At 36.3% G+C, this 23,684-nt stretch overlaps 2 protein-coding genes across 5 annotated transcripts; one reads left to right on the top strand and one right to left on the bottom strand.

Annotated features, from left to right (window-relative positions):
* Positions 1-228: 228 nt before the first annotated feature.
* On the bottom strand, positions 229-12,793 carry LOC129000760 (putative E3 ubiquitin-protein ligase UNKL). The gene is made up of 15 exons (XM_054427747.1): positions 12,720-12,793; positions 12,412-12,621; positions 10,321-10,507; positions 9,583-9,679; positions 9,086-9,221; positions 8,621-8,823; positions 7,255-7,367; positions 6,620-6,745; positions 5,701-5,884; positions 5,180-5,302; positions 4,484-4,635; positions 3,863-3,991; positions 2,531-2,653; positions 1,406-1,567; positions 229-746 (listed from the first exon to the last, which is right to left on the bottom strand). Exons 1-15 carry the CDS (start codon positions 12,791-12,793, stop codon positions 558-560), a joined length of 2,208 nt encoding a protein of 735 aa, XP_054283722.1. The 3' UTR covers positions 229-557.
* Positions 12,794-15,021: 2,228 nt separating this feature from the next.
* LOC129001581 (max-like protein X) lies at positions 15,022-23,418 on the top strand. 4 transcript variants are annotated; one of them, XM_054428924.1, is made up of 7 exons: positions 15,022-15,217; positions 18,233-18,328; positions 19,368-19,609; positions 20,240-20,296; positions 21,054-21,164; positions 22,184-22,297; positions 22,413-23,418. In XM_054428924.1, exons 2-7 carry the CDS (start codon positions 18,235-18,237, stop codon positions 22,473-22,475), a joined length of 681 nt encoding a protein of 226 aa, XP_054284899.1. In that variant the 5' UTR covers positions 15,022-15,217; positions 18,233-18,234; the 3' UTR covers positions 22,476-23,418. The 4 variants fall into 4 exon arrangements, with proteins under 4 accessions (XP_054284899.1, XP_054284900.1, XP_054284901.1 ...); XM_054428925.1 differs by having other exon boundaries at positions 15,022-15,228; XM_054428926.1 differs by lacking the exon at positions 15,022-15,217 and adding an exon at positions 15,631-15,760.
* Positions 23,419-23,684: the final 266 nt, after the last annotated feature.

Raw genomic sequence — 23,684 nt, 5'->3', positions numbered from 1 at the left:
TAAAACTAAGATGGTAGACAAGATAAATTGAAACCAAAAAGGTAATTTTTCTCTTTTTTGTCTGCTCCTAATAAATCTTTTGTGTCACATTAAACAGATTAAAACTAACTATTTGAAAAGACAAACCTATTGATAACACAATGCATTTGTGTAAAAAATTAGCTTGAATATTTATTACCATCACTAATTTATGTACGGTACCTGATTAAATATGACTATGTCAGTAGTAGCAAATGTCTTTGTTTCTTTGGCCTTTTAAGAGAGGAAAACTATGAAAATACAAAATCACAATTTTACAAAGTTATCCAGTAACTAATATACCTTTATTCTAATTAATTTCAATAAGTTAAAAGAAATGGAATATTTAAGTATATGCCTATACTCGTACACCTCCTACGTACACCTAGTTCATTATGTCCTGCATGTCTTTAAACACAACCTAAAAATTTGCAATATTACCGAGGAAAATATTTGTTATAAAGCCATGTGCCCTAACTCTCCTGTTTCTATTTTACCGTGTTCCAACCGTCTCACATCCGTCACTACACTTCTTCTCTTTACGTCTGTGGTGCCTGCAAACTATTGTGATTGCTGTGTGCGATGATTGGCGTCTGACAGTAGGGGCAGTCTTGCTGTCCTGGCGCGCACACGTTGCACAACACAAAGTGGTTGCACGGCCCCAACGTGACGCTGCGATTGCGCTCTTCACACACCATACACTTGGTGGCTGTCTGCAGATACAGCACCTGAAAATCGGTTGAATTTTATCACGCACTAATAATTTACCATTTCAAATTAAAACTAGTGGAAAAATGCTATTTTTGTAATCCAAAATGAATGAATTATACGTTTAAATAGATTTAACACATTAAGGTGAAGAATAAACTCTTGGACAAACACACAGAACACCATTGAGTTTTCTTCATACATTCGGCAAAATCTGAAAAATTCTTCCTGCAACATTCCCTTCTGGTTGCAAAAAATGAACAACTCTTTGCAATCCACTCTTGGTGGGAGAATCAGTTACGGCGGCCACGGTTACGTATCCGTAGCACGACAGAGTGACTGCTTTAGGTCGACAATGGAAGTGTAAAGTGTGTGAGTTACTCCGGCGTCTACAATTGCACACTTTCTACCGATCACCAAGCATTCGTACTGAGTGACTGAAATAAAAGGTGGACTTAATATTTTGCCTTGTGATTTCACACCATGAATCATGTTTAAATTAGTTTAAAATAATTCATGAAATTAGTTGTATGTTTAAGGACAAAAGTTTGTGTTCTATTTGGCCTAATGAAGAATCAGTTACTGTTTCTCATATAAAGCTGCAAAATAGCTGAATGCACAAAGGAAGAAGGAATGGAAACACATGTGATGTTACAGTAGGTGTTTGATTTGTGTCTACCTTTTCTATCTCTTCCAAGTCACTTCTCAGCTGAGACTGCAGACTCTTGAGAGTAGCTAGAGACAGATTCCTCAGTTCTGAGATCCTCCGCAGGCCGTGCAGGTAGGGCGAGCCTTGTAGCAGGTCCACCTCCTGCTGCAGAGCCTTGGCTTGCGATATCGCCTGCGACAACCAACCAATTGAATATATTACAAACCTTGAATAAGTTATGCATGAACTTATGAAATACAAGAACTTGGTAATCGTTTTACATTTAATTGTGAGTTTTCTCATTTTGTTATGGACACTAATCATGTTATTACTTTTGAAAACTTCACCTCAGAACTTTTGACGTCCGTGGGTTGTAGCATGAGGGAAATTCAGGGAAGTGAGTGGGCATTCCTCAATATTTTAGTTAAATTTTAACTATTGGCCAAGTATTTTAGTCATGACAACTGGTCAGACAAACACATCTAAACAGTAGCCTATAGATTGCTGAATGCTCTTTAAGTATACCAGAATTTTTTTATGTTAAGGCATTATTAAAATTGCATATGTTTCATAAAGTGGTTTACATGATGATATTTTTGTTTAAATATTAAAATCTAAAAAAAAATTCTTGTGTATCTTAAAAATCTACGCTTGCAAGACCCCTTCTTCTTGCGAGCGACGATGGTGTTGAGCCCCATAACTCAATACCATATTGCATGATAAAAGAGATGTGGCATGATAAACAATGAATTTTGTCTTAAAATCAATTAAGTTTATGTCTTTGTAAACAAAATCATAAGAACAAGTTTTTTTGCTCAACCGGATCTCAGACCTTTTGGCCGTTCCGACCACGGCCCGGTCAAGTCATGGTTGGATATGAGGGGTTCAACTAATAAACTAAACTAAAACCCATAAATATTAAAATATTTAAATAATGTCATAATTTTGAATTTGAGCTCAGTAGGCAAGTCACCAACTCCTCACCGTAAGTAGACCAGTCTGTGAGAGTACGTTTGTTAATATGTATAAGTATGTGTGAGTAACTAATCTTCTGGGACTCGCCAGTAAACTAACAAGAGTATAGACGACACCTTTACCTTCGCAACATGTATATATTGATATACACCTGAGCGAGAGAGAGAGAGAGAGACTCACCTCGTCTCGCTGCTGCTCTGCAATGCTGGCCTTCCTCTGAGCTTCCTCACACTCTCTCTGCCACGCAGCCCTCGCCTGACTCATCCTCTCATCCCACGACAACAGCTTGTTTCTGTTGGCCACCTTCAAACATAAATAGAAAACTTCAAGAGTGATAATGCAAAACCGATTGGGATGTTAAATCTCATAAAATAAAATTAAAATGCCTTTATTCCTGAGAAAAAAATATTTTAAATAAATGCTAAGTGTGTATACAGGAAAAATAATTCCCCAGTAGACTATTGGTCTGTGTTTGAAAATGAGTTGTTTAACAGTCTAATACACCACTTTCACATTCAGGAGCACTTTTACTGTCCTCTTCTAGACAACATCAACGGAGAAACAACAATAATAATGATGATAGCAATAATAATAATAATTATAATAATATTAACAACTTGAATGGAAAAACATATTACAACAATCACATTAGTTTTAAAATACTTAAATAAACATTGATGCTCCTGCCAAGTATACATCGTGTTCTGCAATTACTTTTTTGTGGTCTCGGTCCTCAACCACTATTGTAGTCAATCACCAGTTGACGGACTAATTTGTGCACAAGGAATGGAGAGGAGTTCGGAGATGGTCGTGTATAGTAAAACATGCCCCGGTTATTGGCAGTACTGGGGGTAGGGGTGAGTGAGTAGCAAGACACAAATGTTTTCACAAAGGTACCCCCGCCAACCCCCTTGCATATACCCAACCAGATCTGGTGGCGTGCACAGAAACTTTGGCCGAACTGTGGGTGGAAACCATCTACAAGAGATAAATAGATAGATAAAAGTAAGGAACACAGTGTTGGTCTCAGATTTTAACTAGCTTGGTGACGACTAGAGCTCGAAGGATACCTAAACTTACAGACAACCTTCTTACTTGAGTATTCACATTAAATTTCAGATTAGTTTTTAAAATACTTAGGATTATTTTCTCTTAATCGACCCTCCGTTCTGTTTTAGTCTTCAACAAAACACATTTCGGTGTTACCTAATTTAACTTTAGACAGTAAAACGGGAGAAATTACTTTGAAAAAAGTTGGGCTGTTAAAGAAATTGTTATTTCTATTTGGCATCCTAGCAGATTTAACAAAGGAATGGAAATTAATACAGTAATCATGAACAGGTTTTAAAATAATTTTCCTTATATTTAAGTGTCATCATAAGTTACAAGATTCATCATTGTCTGTGCAACATAAATATTTAATTTGAGTGATTTGACAGCAGTAAGTGGGACCGATTTGAGAAACAATATTACTGTAAATTGTTTCTACTGAGAGATTGTCGATGTACTCACATCATAGCTTCCGCTGCCTATCCTCGGACTGACGGAGAAGTTGTTGATGAGTGGTGAATGAGAGTTGGGAGACATGTTGAAGTGGTCGTAGCCTGCAAGCTTGCCCATACTGCCCATGAACACTCCACTCTGCAAAACACACTAGTTACACACCGAATCCTACATATTGTTGAGGTATTGCTGGATACCCTTCTACCGTCTTAAATATATTTTACAACAAAATGGCACTAAAATCATGATTTCCCCGGTTAAATTTAAAAGTTCACTGTTTTCCCGGAGTTCCAGCCTGTGGCTACCCAGATCTTACTATCAAAAACATTAACTAAACTCAAAGATTATCAACTGAGTTAACAACATGATTGACTTATCATATAGAGGGAGAAATTGTCACAACTTTACTTTAAAAACCTGTCTAAAACAGATGTTTATATTTAGCTGGCCAATGCTTACTCTTTTTAACAAGTTTTAGTGATGGAAATTTATGAAACTAAAAAAAGATCTTTTATTATTCAAAAGGCTACAACAATTAACACGTAATATATGTGTTATGGATAGATTTTTCGTAACTACTGTACTAGCTCCTAGACTAATTGTCTCAGGTAAGCTAGCCGAGTTACTTACCGAGTCCAGAGTGTCCTGGTGGGAGAACCGGGAGGCAGACAGGAATCCGGAGTGCAGATGATGAAGAGGGGAGGAGGCGGAGGGTGAGAAGTTGCTGAGACTGTTGTGTCCACTGCCTGGGATGTTGACAGGAGCCGAGCCTCCCAGTATACCTACAGAGACAAGCCAACGTTACCTTAGAAAAATTAGCATTTCTTAACAGTTGGAACAAATGACTAAACCAATGTAACAAACAACAGAACTGTTTGAAGTGATACAGCCTCACTCACCGCTACAACATAGTTGTCTGTTTCAGTGCAAGTGTCGCTGAGAGCGATTTTATATGTATGCAAAAATGTCTGTGGACGATTGGTTGGTATTAATACTGGCAAAATAAATTGAGGATTAATAATTGGAAGCTAATGCATCAGTTTAGTCCAAAAGCTTCCAACTTTTAAAAGCCATTTCATTTTTTTTTCATTGTCGCTATAATAGTTCTTTGTTCATGTCTTCATGCCGAGACTTAATATAATTACTTTTGAAGGATTATGTGGTGTTTGTAGAGTATAAAAATTGCAATAAGGTCAGTGAAGGAAACTTTTACTTACACTGCAATATAAAATTTATGGTGAACCTAAATACAAATAACAGTAACATCAGCATTAACTAACACACTGTGTATAGTCAATGGTAATGCAGTTGCTAAAATCAACATACCAGAGTTGGCTAAGCCAGCAGATATCGAATTAGAGATGGTGGGAGAGTCTGTTTCAAAATCTCGATGTATCGAATCAACCAATCCCAATGGTTCATCGAGGTGAAGGTCTTCTAGCGCATTGCCTGGAACAACACAATGTGGATAAAATATTGTTTGGAAATATTAAAGCAGTTAAAAATAAAACCAGGCAGTGAATAACTATCCCGCTGATGATATATTTTTATCAAGAGCAAGCATCGCAAAATATAAAAGTACTTGGTAATATTGAAGTATTAAAATATTCCATATTGTTTTTATGATGTCATTAACTGTTAGAACCGGTGAATGTTCACCAATAACATTGATTGTGTCTTCCTATTAACAACAATCATCACAACAGAATACAGTCTGAGGAACTACTGATCAAACAAGATAATACTAAGACACAGTAAAATTACAAAAAACACTTGGCTGAAACGTACAATTTGTGACAAAAATAAATTTATTACCAGATAGCTATGGAATGTCCCCTATCACTTACCCATAACAGAGTCGCACGTGAAGGGACTGTGATAGTGCGGGGACAGGGGAAGCAAACTCTGCTGATGGCTGGCAGCCATGTTCATGTTCAGTGCTACCAACAATGCCTGTTTTTTCTGCGACTTCTCGATTATGTCTAGCATCGGATCACTGTCTATTGCCTTCAGCTGTTTACGGATGATTTCCTGCAAAGTGAGTTATATGAATCCAAGATCTCGATATAAAGTTTGTGCTGAAATTTGAAAAATGAATATTAATAAACAAGGACAGTATTTTTAAAAAGTTACTGCATTGGAGAATAAATACAAGGGTGGTTCAGAAAGTTGTTGGCTAAACTTAGAGGTAGTGGCGAGCAGAATCAACTTGTGAACCTAAGTTCAAGTTTAGCAGGTAATTGACAGATGGCAAACCCTAATGATAGATCTCAGGCGGATAGTTTATTTTAAATAATAAATAAAAAAAACAGTTTCATCCGAACTATCGGGACTCTACTGTACTTAATTTACACTGTGGAAATTTGTGTGTTATTTAGGAAGAGGGTCATGTTAGGTAAAAGAAAGGTAGGCCTGGTAAAACTTTTGTAGAATATTGATCTCAGACGATCAATATTAGTCAATATTAGTCAATATTATCAATATATATCAATAAGATGCTAAAATAAAATTGAAGAAGGTAAAAAAAAAAAACATTGTTCATGAAGTGTGAATATCAAGTAATTGATTTTATTACTACAGTAAGGTATTTTGTTACATTATTTCGGGTCTAAAATATGTTCTACACTTTTCAATACATTTACCCTTTCAAAATAAGTAATATAGTTGCAGTGTGGTAAATTAACGTTGTTACTAAAATGAATAATAAATGTGTAAATATTTCATAGAACAGATCTAATGAACATTAAACTCTTCCGTGTCTGTTACCTGTTGTATAGCCTCATGCTGGGGTTGATGTGTGAAAGAGTGGCGGTTTGCCCCTGGGGCTTTGCTGGAACTGTTAGACCCAATACTGCTGGTGCTGGCACATTCGGATACTTCCCCACTACCGTTCTGTCAAAAGTAAAAGTAAAGCTTGGCTACCATTTTTATAATACAGTGATTTAAGCTATTGATTCTATTATCTTATATACAGTGGTTTAGTGGAGTGGGAACGGCAACCCCACTCTGTTTTTTCCAAAGAACCTATTTATTGTTAGGCGACCTGTATTTTTTTTTATGGTGAGTGTTTCCAGTGCTCCCGCACCCTCAACAGTCTCGGTAAAACACAGGTCACCATTTAACACATGGGAGTTAAGGAAAAAGCAGAGAGGGAACGCGGTTGCTACATGTTTCCGTCCCACTTCACCACTGATATCATAGTTATATGAAGGATAAATTAGGACAACATGTTTTACTTCACATTTCTGTCAAGAAAGTGGTCAGCGTAAAATATATGATAACCAGTTACATTAATTCATCCATTATATCTTATACATCAGTTATATTGATATAGTATACTTGAATTTCATTTATCAATTAACAGAGTGTTCAAAAGTAATTCTAAGGATTGAATCACCTACCGATGACTCGCTGGACTTTTGATCTCTCTTGGGCAGCACATTGGACAATATATCTGCCAAGTTTGTACCAGCGTCTAGAGGCGCGGCTAGCTCTCGTGCGATACTCATCTCCTCTGTTGACAAAATCAACATCGTTAATTAAGAGTAACAATAGATATTTTAAACATAATAGATGAGATAGGATACATCACTCATAGGTAAAGGCTATAATAGGAAAGTACGAGAAAATGAATTCTGTGTTATATTAAGAATGAGTTTAAGGAAATTTGTCTAAACAAATTCCAGACAAACATTGATCCACTAGAACGTAAAGGCACTTATTTACTGAAAAATTTGCCAAAATAATCGTTTTGGGCAGATAAGCTTGCAAGGGCAGGGACAGCTACCAGAATGTGCACTCGTTCTTCAAAAAGAAGTTCAAGGAAGGCAAAAATGTAACCAGAGCTAAAGGCTGTCCACTGCTCGTCCAGGATGTCGCCAAACTAAGGAATTTCTTGGAGGATACGACGCAAGAAGGTCTGAGACTATGATCAGGCTGATAAGAACTGTTTGAGAATGTTAACAGGTGATCTAACTGGACATTGTGGGCTTAGAGGTCATCTGAGAAAAATGAAGATCGTTCAGGAAAGTGACAGCCGATTCTGCCAATCAGCGGAGGAAACACCCAAACATCTCTTGACGAATGTGATGCGATTGGGCAAAAGAGAGCCAAGAGCTTGGATATGCACCAGGTAGTAGTTGGAGATTTACCGCAGTAAGAACCCCACCTGTTGCTTAACTTCATTAAGGAGTTAGGACTGGAGGGGGTTCTCTAGGCAAAGACTGAAGACTAGTTTGGGGGACACAATAGATCTTACAGGTTGTAGCGTGACCCCCCCCCCCCCCAGGTATCATCAGTATCATTATCAGTATAAATAGGAGAGTACAAGAAAATGAATTCTGGATTATTTTAAAGAGTTAAAAGGAAATTTCTCCAACAGAAAGGTACTGTTTTGGGCTGACAACTCACTATGTTAATACTTTGCTCCCTTGGTAAATCTTATTGTTGAAGTTGAAATTGAAATTTATTGAACTAGGCTAAAATATTTTCACAGTTTCAAATGACAAAACTGGCCTATTAGAACTGTCGGTAAATTCAAACACAAAAAAGGAGTAGAAGACTAGATTACAAGGAATAACATTTTTTACAATGTTTGGTTTGAATATTGTTAAAACTACCTTATATACTAACTAGAAATATTCCATCTTCCAAGTCTTCCAAGACAAATTACAGTAATAATTGGTCAAAAAAAAGGGCAAAACCAAACTATATGTTATTAAATACATTCAAATCGGTCTAGCATCCAAGATGTGGTTTGATACTCACGGTCGACATGTGCGAAAGCGCAGAACACGCCACGCGGGCAATACCCTGCCTGCTGCACATCGTTGCAGCGTGTGCTCTTGTATATCTCTGGGTGGAACTGCTGCTCAGTCCTGGTGTGACAATAGCCACAGAGGTCTCCTGCCTCACAGTTGCCCGGCTCTCCCCACTCATCACCATGCTTCACGTTGGGACACGGGGTCGACCTGACAACAAGCAAACAACTTACTTTCTATGTCCATATCAGTTTTAAAAGGAAAACAAAGTGGCTAATTAGGATTTTTTGATAAGGTATAGTTTAGATAGCTTGCCGGAGAAACTTAGTGTCCATAATAAAAGGTAAATAAATAATAATAAATTGATACATTTTACTCTATAGTAATTTACTTCTTCAGTGAATATCACTCAGGAGAAGTCCTATACTACCAGGACAAAATATCAAGCAACTAAGATTTTTGGCTGACTCACCTGTATTTAAACTTGCGAGGACTTCTGCGCTTATCTCTGCTGTTGTGGTACTGAGGACAGGCGTATCCTTGTCTGCACAGGCGGGGTGGCCGCTTGCAAGCCTCCGTCTTGTAGCTCGAGAGAACGTAATTTGTATCTGAGAAAACAAACATTTTTTAAGTGTGTATGCTATTTTTCAAAACCTTATTTTAGAGTAAATTGACAGAAACGTTCACTAACTACCTGGATATTCTGAAATAAATTTGTTGTCACTGGAAATACATTTCAATATCTGATTTATTTCTGGTAGGCTACACAAGGCACCGCCCATCCAACACTCGTCCTAGGCCTATCTAAATATGGGACGTGTAGGCTTACAGTTTAATTAACAGAAAACTCAACAACCTTTAACATTTGATTGTGTTATGGTAATTCAGCGTACTCCTAATGATAAATAGGTAGGCTAACTATTTGTGAAACGAGAAAGTTATTTTCAAGCAGTTGAGTAGGAGACTCACCTTGCCATTTGGGATCCTCATTCATCAGGTTGCGTTCCTTGTCGAGAACGTTTGGTCCATTACAAGACGCGTTGTCTCCATCTGAACAGTCCAGAGCCTGTAACAAATAGTTCTACATCATAACTCTACGCTGCTAACCACAAATTGCTCAGGAGGCTTTTCAACTCTTCAAACATTTAATGATCACAAGAGGTTTTTTTTCCCATTACTCTATAGGGATAGGCTGTTGAACAATCAAAGAAAACCTGCACTTCCTGGCGACAAACAGTGTTATTTTTTTTTTTTTTTTTTAGGCTAGGTAATGTAGGTACCGGTACTTAATTATTTATTTTTAACCACATTTTGTTGACTGTGAGAGTAATGCGAGTTTAATGAGTTTTGATGACTCAATATGCGAAATTGTGAAAAAAGGATGAGTACAAATAGTGCCAATACTTCAGTATGGTAAAATGTCTCTATGAAATTTCTTTTATTACATATAGGCGCCTATGTACAAAATATTACCTATTTTAAATGAAAAAAAATATGTTGGTCTATGTTTTGCCTATTGTTAACCTCTCAAAAAATTAAACACCACTAAGCATGCTCGGTCCCTTGGTACTATCACTAATGAATGGTTTAGAGTGTTATTGATATAACTTAGAATGGAATCTGGGTCCAAAATCAATTAAAATATAGCCTATTTATAGGCTACCTAGTTTTTCATCAGGTCCTAAAAATCCAAATGCAAGTCCTAACCTGTATCTCTTTAATGTCGTACACGGGAGGGCGCAGATCCTGGTTGCCGTGTGCAAAGGCACAGTGAGGGCCATTCTTGACGCAGAAACCACGTGTGTCTGTATCATGAACACACATGCAGGTCTTGTAGTAGCGCAGGTGGTAGCGCCTCTCTGTGTCTCCAGCTGTGCGGTGGAGATAGGGACACCTGGAAAGAAAACAAGATTAAAATGCCAAACTAGGCCTACAGATTTCATAGCAAACTCAGCATCAGAAATAACTTTACAAAGAAATAACGGTACAGTACAAAAGTCATGGGCCTGCTTCTATCAATTGGTAAGTTACTTAACTTAAGTTTGGCCAATTTTACTTGATTTGACACATTGTAACTTGGCCAGACTCAAGCAATCCTCACAGTGCGACCTTTTGGTAGACGATAAAAACCCTTTTTGAGGCTACGGCTATAACTTAATAAAAGATATATGCCACAACCATAAATTAGGATCCAACCCTTAAGCGTGCACTTTTTTTTATGCTGGAGCGCACGTGGGGGTCTAGTGGACCCCCAAATAAAAATGGATATATAAAAAAAGTTTTTGATCTTTAGCTCTTTAACACTTAATACCGAAACCCCGGTCTGTAAAATACAGACCCACGGGAATTTTCACTAACCCATGTTGGCAACACAGAATACTTGGGGATTCCATTTCCCCAAAACCTTCCCCCTTTTCCTCCCCTACCTTGATATTTTGCTTGATATATTGTTTGATATGTTGTTTGTTGCGTTGATATATTGTTTGTTCATTTTGCGTGGGTGCCGTGACCGTGAGGTTGTTCATAACATGTCCGTCCCAGAAGCCCAGCGTTAATGTATTTTAAAGCAAGGTCTCACAGGCCCAGGGTTTCGGTTTGTGTGTATCTAAGCGGGGTCCATTATTTTTAAATAGGGTCTCACAGACCGAGGGTTTCGGTTAGCGTCAGCTTGGGTAGGGTTTCGGTATTAGTGTTAAACGTTAGACATAGTAATATCTATTCATTTTCTCATATTGTTATGAAAATTTTATGATCCTACCATATCCTTTAACTATTTTGAAAATAATAGTTTGAACCTTTTTAAATTGTTTAATGATGAATTGTAATAATGGTGTTGAAGAGGGGAAAATCGTAGTTAAACAAGTTTTTATTGCAAACAAACATTATTTTTTTTAATTTTACAAAAGTATAATGGGGCATACTTGTAAAAAACCATGGAAGCAGTAAATATTTCATTAAATATTTTACATTCGTCCCTGGCACATTGGTTTTTTTTTTTTTTTTTTTTTTTTTTTTTTTTTTTAAGGTTTTACACTTGAATTTGGACTAGGCGAGTTTAAGGGTTAAGCAGCCTTATTTAAATAGTTATAAAATAACTTAAGGCTTGTCTAGACTTAATTTGTTAAGGATATACATAACTTAAGTTAGCCTCTTAATAGATTAAGTTAAGTAAGTAGCCTCAATATAGATAAGTTAAGTTAGATCTAACAACGTAAAGCTTAATCATCTAACTTAGTCAATTTAGAAAGGTTGTCATAGGCTTAAGTTATGCTGAGTTCATAGCAAAAAAAAATCTCAATTCACTCATTCAAAATGTGTTTACTGGAGCCTAAGCCTACTCGACCGGTAACCACCTATTTTGGGGACTAGGCCTAAATAAGTTAACGACAATGTAATACACCATAAGTTAACTTACTATCTTAACTTATTTACAGAATAAAAACAAAGACATCATAAATTGTGGTTAGATTTTTAGGCCATACAAAAATAATGTGATAGGAATAGGCTAATTTCCTGTTTTTTTTTCAGTCCAACTGCATTGTAAGTAGGCTAAATATTTTTTTCACTAGTTATTTTTTTTTTTTCTTTAAGTAAGTACCTAATTAACAATGCAATCTGCAGCGGAATACAGTGGCATCTTGGAAAATCTAACTAAGTTTAGCAGTTTCATTTTCAAACTCATAAACAATGTAAAGAATAACACAAGATAAAGGATACAGTTTACAAACTAATGTCATTGTAACTGATGTTTACTTCTGATCTAGCCTAAAATGGCAGTCAAAACAAATGTCTACTTACTCATCTCCCTCAGGACAGAGCCCAGTAGTTTCATCATATTTCGTGCAATAATTGTCAGCACTATAATTAAAAGATCCATCCCGTTTTCTCACAGGTCTACGTCGTCTTTGATTCATAAAATGCCAATGAAAACAAGTGAAAGGTCTGTGTTGAGTACATTTGTGTTGCAAGAAGAGCGGACATTGTTCGACGCGAAATTCTTTAAGATACCTGTAAACAAAATAGTGTTGAGTGTAAATCCAATAATTTTACGACGAATAAATACTAAACATTGTCAATTAAGCATACAAAAATAGATAATCACTTACGAATAATGGTTGGGCTTCTCTGTTTGAGCTGTCAACAAAGGTTTAGATTCTGACGGCATTTTGTGTAGTTGCATGTTTACTGCGCATCTTCCTCGCGCAGGCGACGCTGCAGAAAACAATATCTGTGATTGGACGGGATTGGTCACGTGACATTAAAATAAACAAAAATAGGGAATATCTTCAAGGTCAACTGTGTTTTGATCGTGAGGTAAACACATCAAGTGAATAACTTCACTTCGAACCACTTACCATTTTAAAATACCATCAATAAAGCCCTCTTTACTACACGTTAAAACATTTTCTTATTAAAAAACTGACCATGTAGAAATCTCTTCGGATATTATAGTTATTATTAGGAATGTCTATAAAAGTTAAATTTATTAGTTTGACTTCATATGTCATTCATTAATCATTAATGACGTTCCGACCAAATTATAAATCTGATCAATTCACCATTTTCTTCCTTCAATATTTTTTTAATTTTAAATTTCTTTATTAAATACAAATTTCAATTAGTCTTTAAATGTCCCAGTCGATGTTGACCTTCCAATGAAATGTTTATTATTGATTGATGTTATTACTAATTCTTTATCATTCACTGTGTGTCAGTAAATTTCTCATAGGGATTATTAGGCGTACCACCATGGTTTGGTTAGTCTATGATGACCATTGTTGTAGTCGCATTCACATGGTAAAACCATAGATAAAACATACTTAAAACCTAGACTCGGGCTCGGGACCGATTAACTTTTTCATTGTTATGTCCCCAGAGGCCAAAACTACTCCGATAAAAATCATGATACTAGAGAAAAAAATCATACGATTTTTATTAAATTTTGCAACGTTAACCTGTTTATTCCATTCATATGAGAAAGGGACGGACTGAGAAATGGGTTTTATGGGGTAAGGTAAAAATTGGCTTCCATTTTGTTACCTTAAAAACAACATTTTCTATTTATTTCTAAACTATTTTGCAGAGCTTTTTAGGTAAATGTGTCCTTAAGGGTTGGGACAAAATTACAAAATGATTTTTTTTATTCCCATGTTATTTCTTATAGGGGAGATGAGGAGACTGGTTGCGTTAGATCCTGCCCTTCTGCTGAGAATTCTGTTGATAAAGGGAGTGCATCAGGGTTCTGTCCTAGGACCAGTCCTTCTCCTCCTTTTTATTAACAACCTCTGTTCCCAGTGTTCCCGCATAGCTTCCTCAATGCTTTCAATTTTCGATGACCGAACCCCTCTTTCAGTTTCTAGCTCCGATTTTCTAAATCTGGAACAAACTAGTTTTTTGGAGGCAGACGCTGCAATTCAATGGTTTGGCGACAGTTTATTTTTAGAAATCAATACAGACAAAACACAGCTAATTCATCCAGTTTATCAAATCGATCAAACAATGATTTGGCCTCCCTCTGGACGAAATTCAGGTTCACTCTACGCATCAAAGATAAAGTTCCTTGGGGGTCGCCGGAATTTCCCCCCCCCCCCCCCCAGTAATCGTCGACGTAATTTTGACGTCACACCTAGAGGGGGTACAATTCCACCTCGTACACTTTGATTTTAACGAAATCTAATCTATTTAATGTGGACAGAGTGATGAGTGAACCAGACAGTTTATATTAAAAATTAAAGAGAAAGAAGGATATGTACGGCCCGGAATTGTATCACCTGCCAACATCAAATTATTTATGTACCATGTACGTGGTAGAATTGTACCACCTGTCGGAAAACCAAATGTGTACGGGGTGGAATTGCCCCCCCCCCAAGTTGAGCCTAGTCACGGCCGCCCTTAACTACAGGCTGTGGCCTGGTAGAATTGGCAACGTCGCAAGTGGTGTTGTCTAGTGCTAGACGTCACATAAGATAACATTGCAGACAGGTGACCACAGCTCATTATTTCGCGTATTATTCATTAAAATTAAAATTTATGAACATAAATTTATTGCAAGATTGAAAACAAAAACAATATTTAAATAGAAAATCAATTTTTGTACTTCTAAAGTGGAGTCAATATTGTCATAGTCCAGTAACCAAGCTTTCTTAAATATACAAATACCATTAGCTGCCTTATCTGCTGCCAAACAAAACCAGCTGTTACAACACCACTTGCGTCGTTGCCACTTCGAAGGCCGTGGCATAGTCCTTATCCTGAAATCCTGCTCATAATTTTTACTTTTTACACTATGCGCTTTATAGTCTGCAGAAAAGCAGAGTAGCAGACGTTTCAGCAGTGGTTTCAGCTACAGCTGGTTAGGCAACGTCAACATCACAACATTGAACGAACACATTGAACATAACAAAGAAGGTCCTGAAGAAGGGAGTTTTGAGTTTTCACAACGGCCTCGTTTATTGTTCATACTATTAAACTTAGTATTAAATTTGTCTAGCTTTTGCGTTTGACTATGCAAATAAAGGACTAAGTTGTTACGATAAAAAAATCAGTAGTTTAATTTAATTGTGAAGGATTTAACCTTTGATCAGCCAACAGCTTTAATTGCCTTGTAAGAGTTTTGTAAGTTGTAGTTCCGTAAGATGTTAAAACAAATTTTAATTTTCATGGAATTTTTCTGAAATATAAAACTTTTAACTATTATCAGGCTGTATTTTTATTTCCGAAATCGTCAATCTAATAACTAACTGTAGAAGTAGACATAAATCGATATCATATCTGAAGGAGTTTCTGGCTGCTTGTTAATCTGACCACAGTCACAAGTCATAAACTTTCTTTATTTTGATTTTTGCAACATTATTTATATTATTATTTATTTATTGTTATTATTTACTTATTGTTATTATTATTTATTTATTATTATTATTATTATGGTTATTATTTATACCTACAAGCAATATTCAACATTGTAAAGCAATTTAATCTATGAATGAAAAATAGGGTTATGACCTCAGTTGTTGATAAGTCTTATCTTGTACTTTCATTACTTTATCCAAGAAGGGACATTATCTCTATTCTCTGTGGTTTAATGATGTGATATGAGGGACAGAGTATTTATTGATTAAGTTTATCTTTTAATAACATATCAGTTAAAGTAAGTCAGTTTTGTGTTGGAACTGGTTAGGTTAAGAACAGTAGTAGTTAACTTTAGTTAACTTGGAATAGGATGAAGATCGCTTTGAAAGAGGCTGTTCAATATTAATTTATTTTTAATTTAAAAGTGTGTATGTTGTGAAGCCACGGTAATAAACTGGATTTTTTGTAAATGTGGAGATTTAGAAGCCTATGTGAATAAGTTTTAAGTTACTTGAATATCAGTTACCGTAACATGTTTTATTTTGGTTCCACAGGTAAGTAAGCTTTTATTTTAGACTCAATCCAACATTTGCTAAGACATATCTGCTCAAGGGGTAAACACTTTGATATCTAACTTTAGCTCCAACTTAATTATCGACTGTTACAATCGATAGCTAAGTATAGAAGTTAACTTATGGTTAGTGGTGTTAAAACTGCTGGTAACAGCTAACTTCACCTTATCCATCTCATCCCAACACAAGCCCTTAAATAAGCATATTCACAAAGGTCGGGTTAGGTTAGGCTTTAACGTTAGTTTGGCTTAGCTGTTATTGACAATTTTAACAACCTAAACTACTATCTGTAAAGGTTGGGTTAGGCTGGTAAGGTTTTGATACATAGGGGATTTTTAATGTAGGTTCAGTAGTCCAGTTGTAATTAATAATATGGTTTGAATACCTGATTATGGTAGGTAATCCAATTGTTGTATTCCACAACTAGTTTTGACCTGCTAGTAGTGATTACTTCTTTAACTGTACATCTTTCGTTAGAATTTGAGGCATTTAATTTAATTTTATGAACAGAACTATTTTTTCGATTAGTAAACCTTCATCCGTTTTTATCTTATAGGCCTATCTTTTTTATATTATCAGCTAGTTTGGTTGATTGTGAGGTTATGACGATATAATTTTATACGGTAATTAAAAAATTATAAAATTGATTATAATTTTTCTTAAATTGACGTAAGTGGCTCCGTCACAATCCCCCCAATTCCTTCGCAGAAGAGGTTTTCATCGGTGATCGGTTTCTGACCAGAAACCTGAGACGCCAGTTGGTGGTTGGATGTTTTGTTTGGTCAGCTGGTACTGGCACTTCAAACCACTTATTGACATTTAAATAGGCCTATCCATAAGTTATAGGCTAGTAAACAAATAACCTGAAATAACCTTCTAAATTTGACAAAATAATAGTGTTTAGAGCAACCTTAAAATACAAATTTCGGGATGAAAACAGTTTTTGGACTCAAGTGCCAGAGGGAAAAATGTGCTTAGAATTGCTAGAAAGAAACCAAAAGTAAAAAAATCACATGAGAAGTTCACACTTGTCGGATATCAAAGTTTTATTCATACTGTATTATGTGCTCCAAGCCCAACCTATGACATAATGGAGAATAGGCTAGCCAAGTTGGGTTGATGACCTTTGGTCAGACCTTGTAAGCTAGGAAGCGTACTGGAGGTGTTGATGTAAATGTTGTGGGCCTTGCACTCAGTTGCTGTCTAGTTCAATAAATAGGCCACCTGAGGTATGGAAAGGGGTCAGTCGGCCGGTGCAAGCTGCCCTTAGGAGGTTTGTTGAGTACTGGTTACTCTTGTCTCAATGTTATGCCCTTAGCCAGTTTACAAAATTTAGAGCAGGCGGGCTGCATGGGACGATTTTTTTTTTGCTGCCCTCGGACCGTTAGGAATTTCTTTAGGCTTTTATTTTCAACTAACTTTTCCTTTGGATGGCCCCCGGACCCATCTTTTCATTTGTATTCCATACCCTCCCAACCCCACGGATGTTTACCCCACACCCCCAAAGCAATTATGAGCCACCACTCCTTGCAGCCCTGAGGAAATTTGGATGCAAACCAATTGGCTTTCTGAGAATTCCTAGGGAGGATCCCTGACTTAGAGTAAAAGGATTAAGGGATTGCTTTAATGTATCTGATAAAGGGAATTTTTATTGGATTTGATCAAATTGTTAGTACTGTGTGGGAAATCAAATTCTTTTTGGGACATTTCAATAAGAGTATAAGCTGCCTCCAGGACGTTTCCGTTTGCCTACTTGAAGCGAGTTTTGTAACACCAGGATTAATTGGATTTATTGGTGTAATAAAGAATCTGTTTTCTGAAACAAGGTGTTTTTCATTAGTGATTTAGGCTATAGGCCTAGGTACTGGATGAAAGCAGCCACAAACCCAACTACATGCTGTTTGAATAAGTTTTCCTTTTACCGGTACATCTAGTTTCATACAACACAGCGTTTTATATAACACTTGGATTGAAATAATGGTGATTAAGACCTAATATAGTACAAATAAATTACTCTTTATTTTGAATCAGTTCATAACGTTAACCTACTAACAAATAAATGACACGATAGTTCATTACTGTATAGTGTTTATTGGAAGGTTTTTGTCATGTACTCTACTACTCTAAAGAAACAAAAATTAATTTAGAGATTTAAAAGCTTCAGTAACGTGAGCCTAAATATTGGTGTGATTTTTTAGGTATGAAAGCTGAGCCTAACAGCCCTAATTGGCGTGCAGGTGCCGGACTGTATCACTCCAACAGTGCAAGCAACATGAGCAGCAGCAGTGGCCATGGTGAGTACGTTACTTAGTCTTACTGAATAACTGCTTTATGTTACTGTAAGTTACTAATTACGTACTAATGCAAATAAAATCAAATACCGATACTTTGTATGGTATTTGACCATGAAATATGTGTAATTCTTTGATACGGGTCCCTGATTTGCCTGATGGCCCTTGGCTGGGTAGTAGAGCACAGAGAGTTAGAGAGCTTACCAAGCCAATAATTTCTTTTTTTGATACGACAAATTTTTTGTCAGCCAGAAAAAGTCAGAAGATAAAAAAAACCAAACTCACAACGCTGAGTTTCCTTTGCTTGGGGTATGTCGAGGTAGGCCTACAAAACAATGCAACAGCTGATCGGTCTGCACCGCATAATCCATAAGGGTTTCTTTCCGTGCACCACAAATGCACTAAAAGTTAACATTATGTAATTTTGCCATGCAGTAGAGGGAATAACCTATTTTCTTAGCTTATTTTACGTTTAGAAAGTGTACTTTCGTGTGTATGAAAAAGTTGTTTCAAGGCCACTCCCTGGATGTTATACAAATGAAATTTGTATAAAAGATCTGAGTGAGTACACACACCAAATCGTCCGCACCCTAGACATACAAGCCTCGTAACACTTTGTGTTACAAGCTACGGAGTAGTCATGATTAAGTTACCTGGTTGACAAATCGAGGTAATTGTGTGACGTGAGTGAAAAATGAGCGAAGCAGTAGTGATGATGAGACTGTGTTGTTGGACTCAAGAGAACCCTAAAATCTTTTAGGTTAATTTGGGAATCTCTTAATTGTATAAGCTGTAGTTGAAGTCTTGCTTGTAGCTAGGTAGTTCAGTAATACTCATTGTTAATAGCTCATGTGCTCATGTGTGGCCTCCATTAGGCCAAGCTTGAATCAAATCGTACAGTGTCCTCTGAAATATAAGATGGACTAGCTAATTTTTACAAAATATGCTGAACATAACAGGCCTAGTATGAAAAAGGCATATTAGTTTTATTTTATGTCATTTATACGACAAACTGCTCTCTGCAACCTGCTTGTATTTGTAGCAAGTGAAGAACTAGTGGCAGAAGATGACGACAGTGATAACAAGAGTTCTACTGATCTTCAGATGAGTTACAAAGAACGTAGGCGTGAAGCTCACACGCAGGCAGAGCAGAAGCGACGGGACGCCATTAAAAAGGGTTACGACACGCTGCAGGACCTTGTACCGACGTGTCAACAGAACGATACTTCAGGGTATAAGCTGAGCAAGGCCACTGTGCTGCAGAAGAGTATAGACTACATACAGGTTAGTTAGGTACTGATAAATTCTGATTATTCCCATTGGAAGATCTAATAGCTACTCCATAACTGTAATGGAGTTTACGCCACACTACACTGTTTTAACGAACTTACCACACAAGGATTTAGTCCAGACAGCTATTTTCCGCCAGCTTATTTAAATGGGGTTTCATTACGTACTACTGTACTGTGATGAGTTTTTAACAGTCACCAACCAGCTGATTATATTTGGCAATGAATGGTTATAAACAAAAAAATAACCTCTAAGATGAGTAGTGACTGTTAGTCCTTTAGACGGTGGGAGTAAGGTTTTGTACAGATTTTTGATTGTTAAGTTATCTTTTTTTTTTTTTATAAGAGGTTGGCGGCCTCTTTTAACCTTGCATTTGCCCGTCCACATAGACTAACTGCCCGTGCGTGGAACGTATCCAGCAAAGCAAGGGGTGAGCCGGTACAGTACAAAGGTGAACTGTACTGGTAAATTTTATTGGCAGTGACCAGGATCCAAACCCACAACATCGCTGCCTTGGGCCCGAAGTCCGTGACGCTACCGACTGAGCCACCAACTCACCAAGTACGTATGGCGTAATGTAGTATGGGTTTTAGACTGATTTAACAATGTTGTTTATCCTTTCAGTTTTTGCTGCAACAAAAGAAGAAGCAAGAAGAAGAACGAAACGCTCTCCGTAAAGAGGTTTGTAGGCAAGAGACAACATTTCTTTATCGCACATTTCTCAAGAATCATTTAAGTGCTTCAGTCTAAATCTAATTATAATTTAAGGTTCAGTAAAATTGAGTTAAAGAGAAGAAAGAAGGAACAGATATTGACATAGTAAATCCACCCAAGAAACAAGTTATATGTGTTAAATAACACAACACAATGGAATTGTTATTTGGCTGTGGCTCCTCTAAGGGGGCTACTATTTTTACTGTTTCTTTCTAGGGAAGCCTTTTTAGAGGGACAAAATGCCAAGTTCATTGTGCCATACTTTTTGTTTGCTGGCAATTACGGAACTCATTTCTAAAATGAGCTCTAGCTGTTTATCCGACTCATCTTTTAAAGTATTCCTAAGCAAAGTTTTTCCTCTCAAAATATAAAGGGGCAAACAATTTTTTTTGTTCCCAATTTTTTTAAGCTTTTGTCACAAGTACCAGTCAGGCCTTTCATGTAATTATACAGGATTCATGGAAATTCGCTGAGTCTGCAGGTTTGCTGCGGCGGGGGTATTTATTGTTAGTAGTATTTTGAAAGTTTGTGATTGGTATATGTTTAGATTTTATTTTCTTAAGTGTCATGAGGGATTTCTCATCCCGCATATTAGATTCCGCTTGTTTGTTGCGAATCCTAAACTTATGTTTTTTTTTTCTTTGGAAAAACAGTAAAAATAATTTATTTCCTTTTTAGTTCAACAAATTATATCAACTGACAATAAAACATTGCTGATTCACAGGTGGTGGCTCTACGGATCATGCAGAGCAACTACGAACAGATGGTTAAAGTGCAGCAAACTCAACCTAACCTCACGGAACAGCGAGTATCTGACGAGTTCAAGTTTAAAGTGGTAAGTGTGATTTAACTATACAGATCAAACTTTTAATGAGAAATCTAAATCTGGAGGTAAAAAGCGGTACTTGTCTTGTCTACTGAATTTAAATTGATGTTAGTTAATTTTCCGTTTATCCATGCAGCTCTAAATTGTTGTGCTAAGCTACACCATCACTCAGGATATATTTTGAACTTTAAAGTTTTGAGTGAAAACCATCTGAATGAAGGAGAAGATTTAGCCTCATTGTTAGTGTGTCCTCATAGGGTAATTTTCTCCTGCCTTTTTTAATCTGCAAACTCTTGTTACTAAAAGTATTTTGATAAAAATTGATATTCCATTTAGATACTGTGGTAAATTACAAATTGAGAAATTTAAAATAAAAATTTTTAGCGGCTCCACCTTATTTTACAAATTTTCAACTTCTCATAGCCCTCAAATAAAAGTTTGGTAATTCATAGAAAAGGTTATTTTAATAATCTGGATGAGTTTAACTATTTACTTGATACTTGGTGATCTCCCACTGGTAGCGCAGCTGCGCCGTGGTCGTCAATTTATTTTTATGTCATATTTTCCCCCAGATATTCTTCAATAGAATAATATGGCCTCTTCAGTAAATAATCTTTGAATTTCCTCTTGAATTCATCTTGATCTTCAATGTTTTTTATATTCAAGGGGACCGTGTCCGAGTTGTAGATTATGCTTGATAACAATTTTGGCCCGTCTTTTACTAAACTTGAATTGACTTGATTTACATGTGTATTGTTTTTTGTCTTGTTGAGTAGTTGTCTATTGTATTGTTTTGAGGAAACGTGTTCGGATTCTTCTTAACTGTGAGGGTAGATTCCAAAATAAATATTGCTGGCACTGTAAGGACTATTGCTTCAACAAAAAGGGGTTTACAATGGGCAAGGTATGGAGCATTATGGTTTGTAATTTAAGTTTCTAGGTTTGATTTTTTTCTGATAGTAATAACAAAGATTTAGTTTAGCTGCTGATGACCCTCTGCAATCGCCTAATCTTTGGATTTGTCTCAGTTTCAGAGTATCATAGAACAGCTGTTTCTGACATTCAGTAACATATCCGTCAACAACTTCCCGGAATTGTCTGCTTGTGTTTTTGGCTGGCTGGAAGAACACTGCAAACCCCAGGTATTATTCTATTTCCTCGCTAGTTCTATGAACTCAGGAGGACCAGCTTTTGTGTAATTATCTAGTGCTATTCGACTGGCCATACAATCAGAACATTCAACTGTATTTATTCCAGACACTCCGAGAGATGGTGATGAACGTGCTGCAGCGCTTGAGTAGTAGGGGTCCCAGTCAATGATGCAACTCGAAGAAATAAATTTACCTGAGTCTAACTTAACAGGAGCAAAATTACCCTGCATTTGTTAGAATATTCTAAACCTAGTTTTATGAAAATTTAGGGTTTAATCAAAAGTGTAGCGTACAAAGTTTCGAAAATATCTGTACAAAATAGTAGATATAGTTTTGTAAAACTATTTTTATACATTGAAGAGGCTGTGATTTTAGTGAAGTAAAAGTTTGGATTTCCAATGTTTCCATGTCATTGGACGAGATTTATATAAATATGAATTTTATGGGTACAAACATAAAAATAAAAATGTTATAAAAATGCATAAAACACAAAACTGATTGTGTTTAGAAATGCTAAAAATTTACTTATTCAAACAATTTGTCCTTGTCTTGTTTTGTGACTTCTCAAATCCAATTCGATTTTTAGCCTCTCCAACAAGTTGACTCTAGATTTATCCGCGATCCGCCAAGTCAACTTCCCATCCGATTCTTCTCACTTCTTTAATAGCTTGGTCATTGTTTCTTAATGGTTGTCTTCCAGTTGGCCTTTCTAAACTCTTTCTATCATTTCAACCACATTTTGTAATCTTAACATTCTATACTGGCTATTGGTAAATTTTTACCTATACTGGCCATTGGTAAATTTTTATAAAATATTTCATGGGAACCTTGTAATATACATAGGTTGTTCAGAATCCCTAGACCTGTTAATAGCTGTAAATACTCAAAATAAATATGTAACTTGGCCTCTACATTGTACTACAAACTAATACGGCCAACAAAAACATAACGCAACCTAACACATAAACAACACAATGTAATGAGGCCAATTTGTAACTTATTGTAGTGAGGGGTTAGTTACCAAATTTGTATTGTACTCATTACTGTAAAACACCGTTTACTTTACCATAATCTAACAAATGGAAAATCTAATAAATCATTCTAACCAGAAATTTTGTCTTTCTGTTAGCTTAGCCTCTTTTATGTCCTTGTTTACTAATTATAGTACGTAAAACTGGGAGAATGTAACTTAAACAGCAAGATACCATTACAATTTGTTCGATCAACTGTGTTCTTTCTGAGTAAAAAATATGGCTCCAACTAGACCATTTAAATCTGAGGTCTAATATCCATCTGCGTGATGTAAAAACGCTCTTACTACACTTGTAAGGTCAATAGCTATATCTTGCCTCCAATGATATTTTACCTCATATGTGCT

The sequence above is a fragment of the Macrosteles quadrilineatus genome, unplaced genomic scaffold (genome assembly GCF_028750875.1).
Source record: "Macrosteles quadrilineatus isolate MER2022 unplaced genomic scaffold, UCM_ALF_1.0 Scaffold_8__2_contigs__length_117827958, whole genome shotgun sequence".
In the NCBI taxonomy this organism is placed as follows: Eukaryota; Metazoa; Arthropoda; class Insecta; order Hemiptera; family Cicadellidae; genus Macrosteles; species Macrosteles quadrilineatus.
Note: the sequence above shows the minus strand (reverse complement) of the source record. Positions and strands in the feature narration are given on the sequence as shown.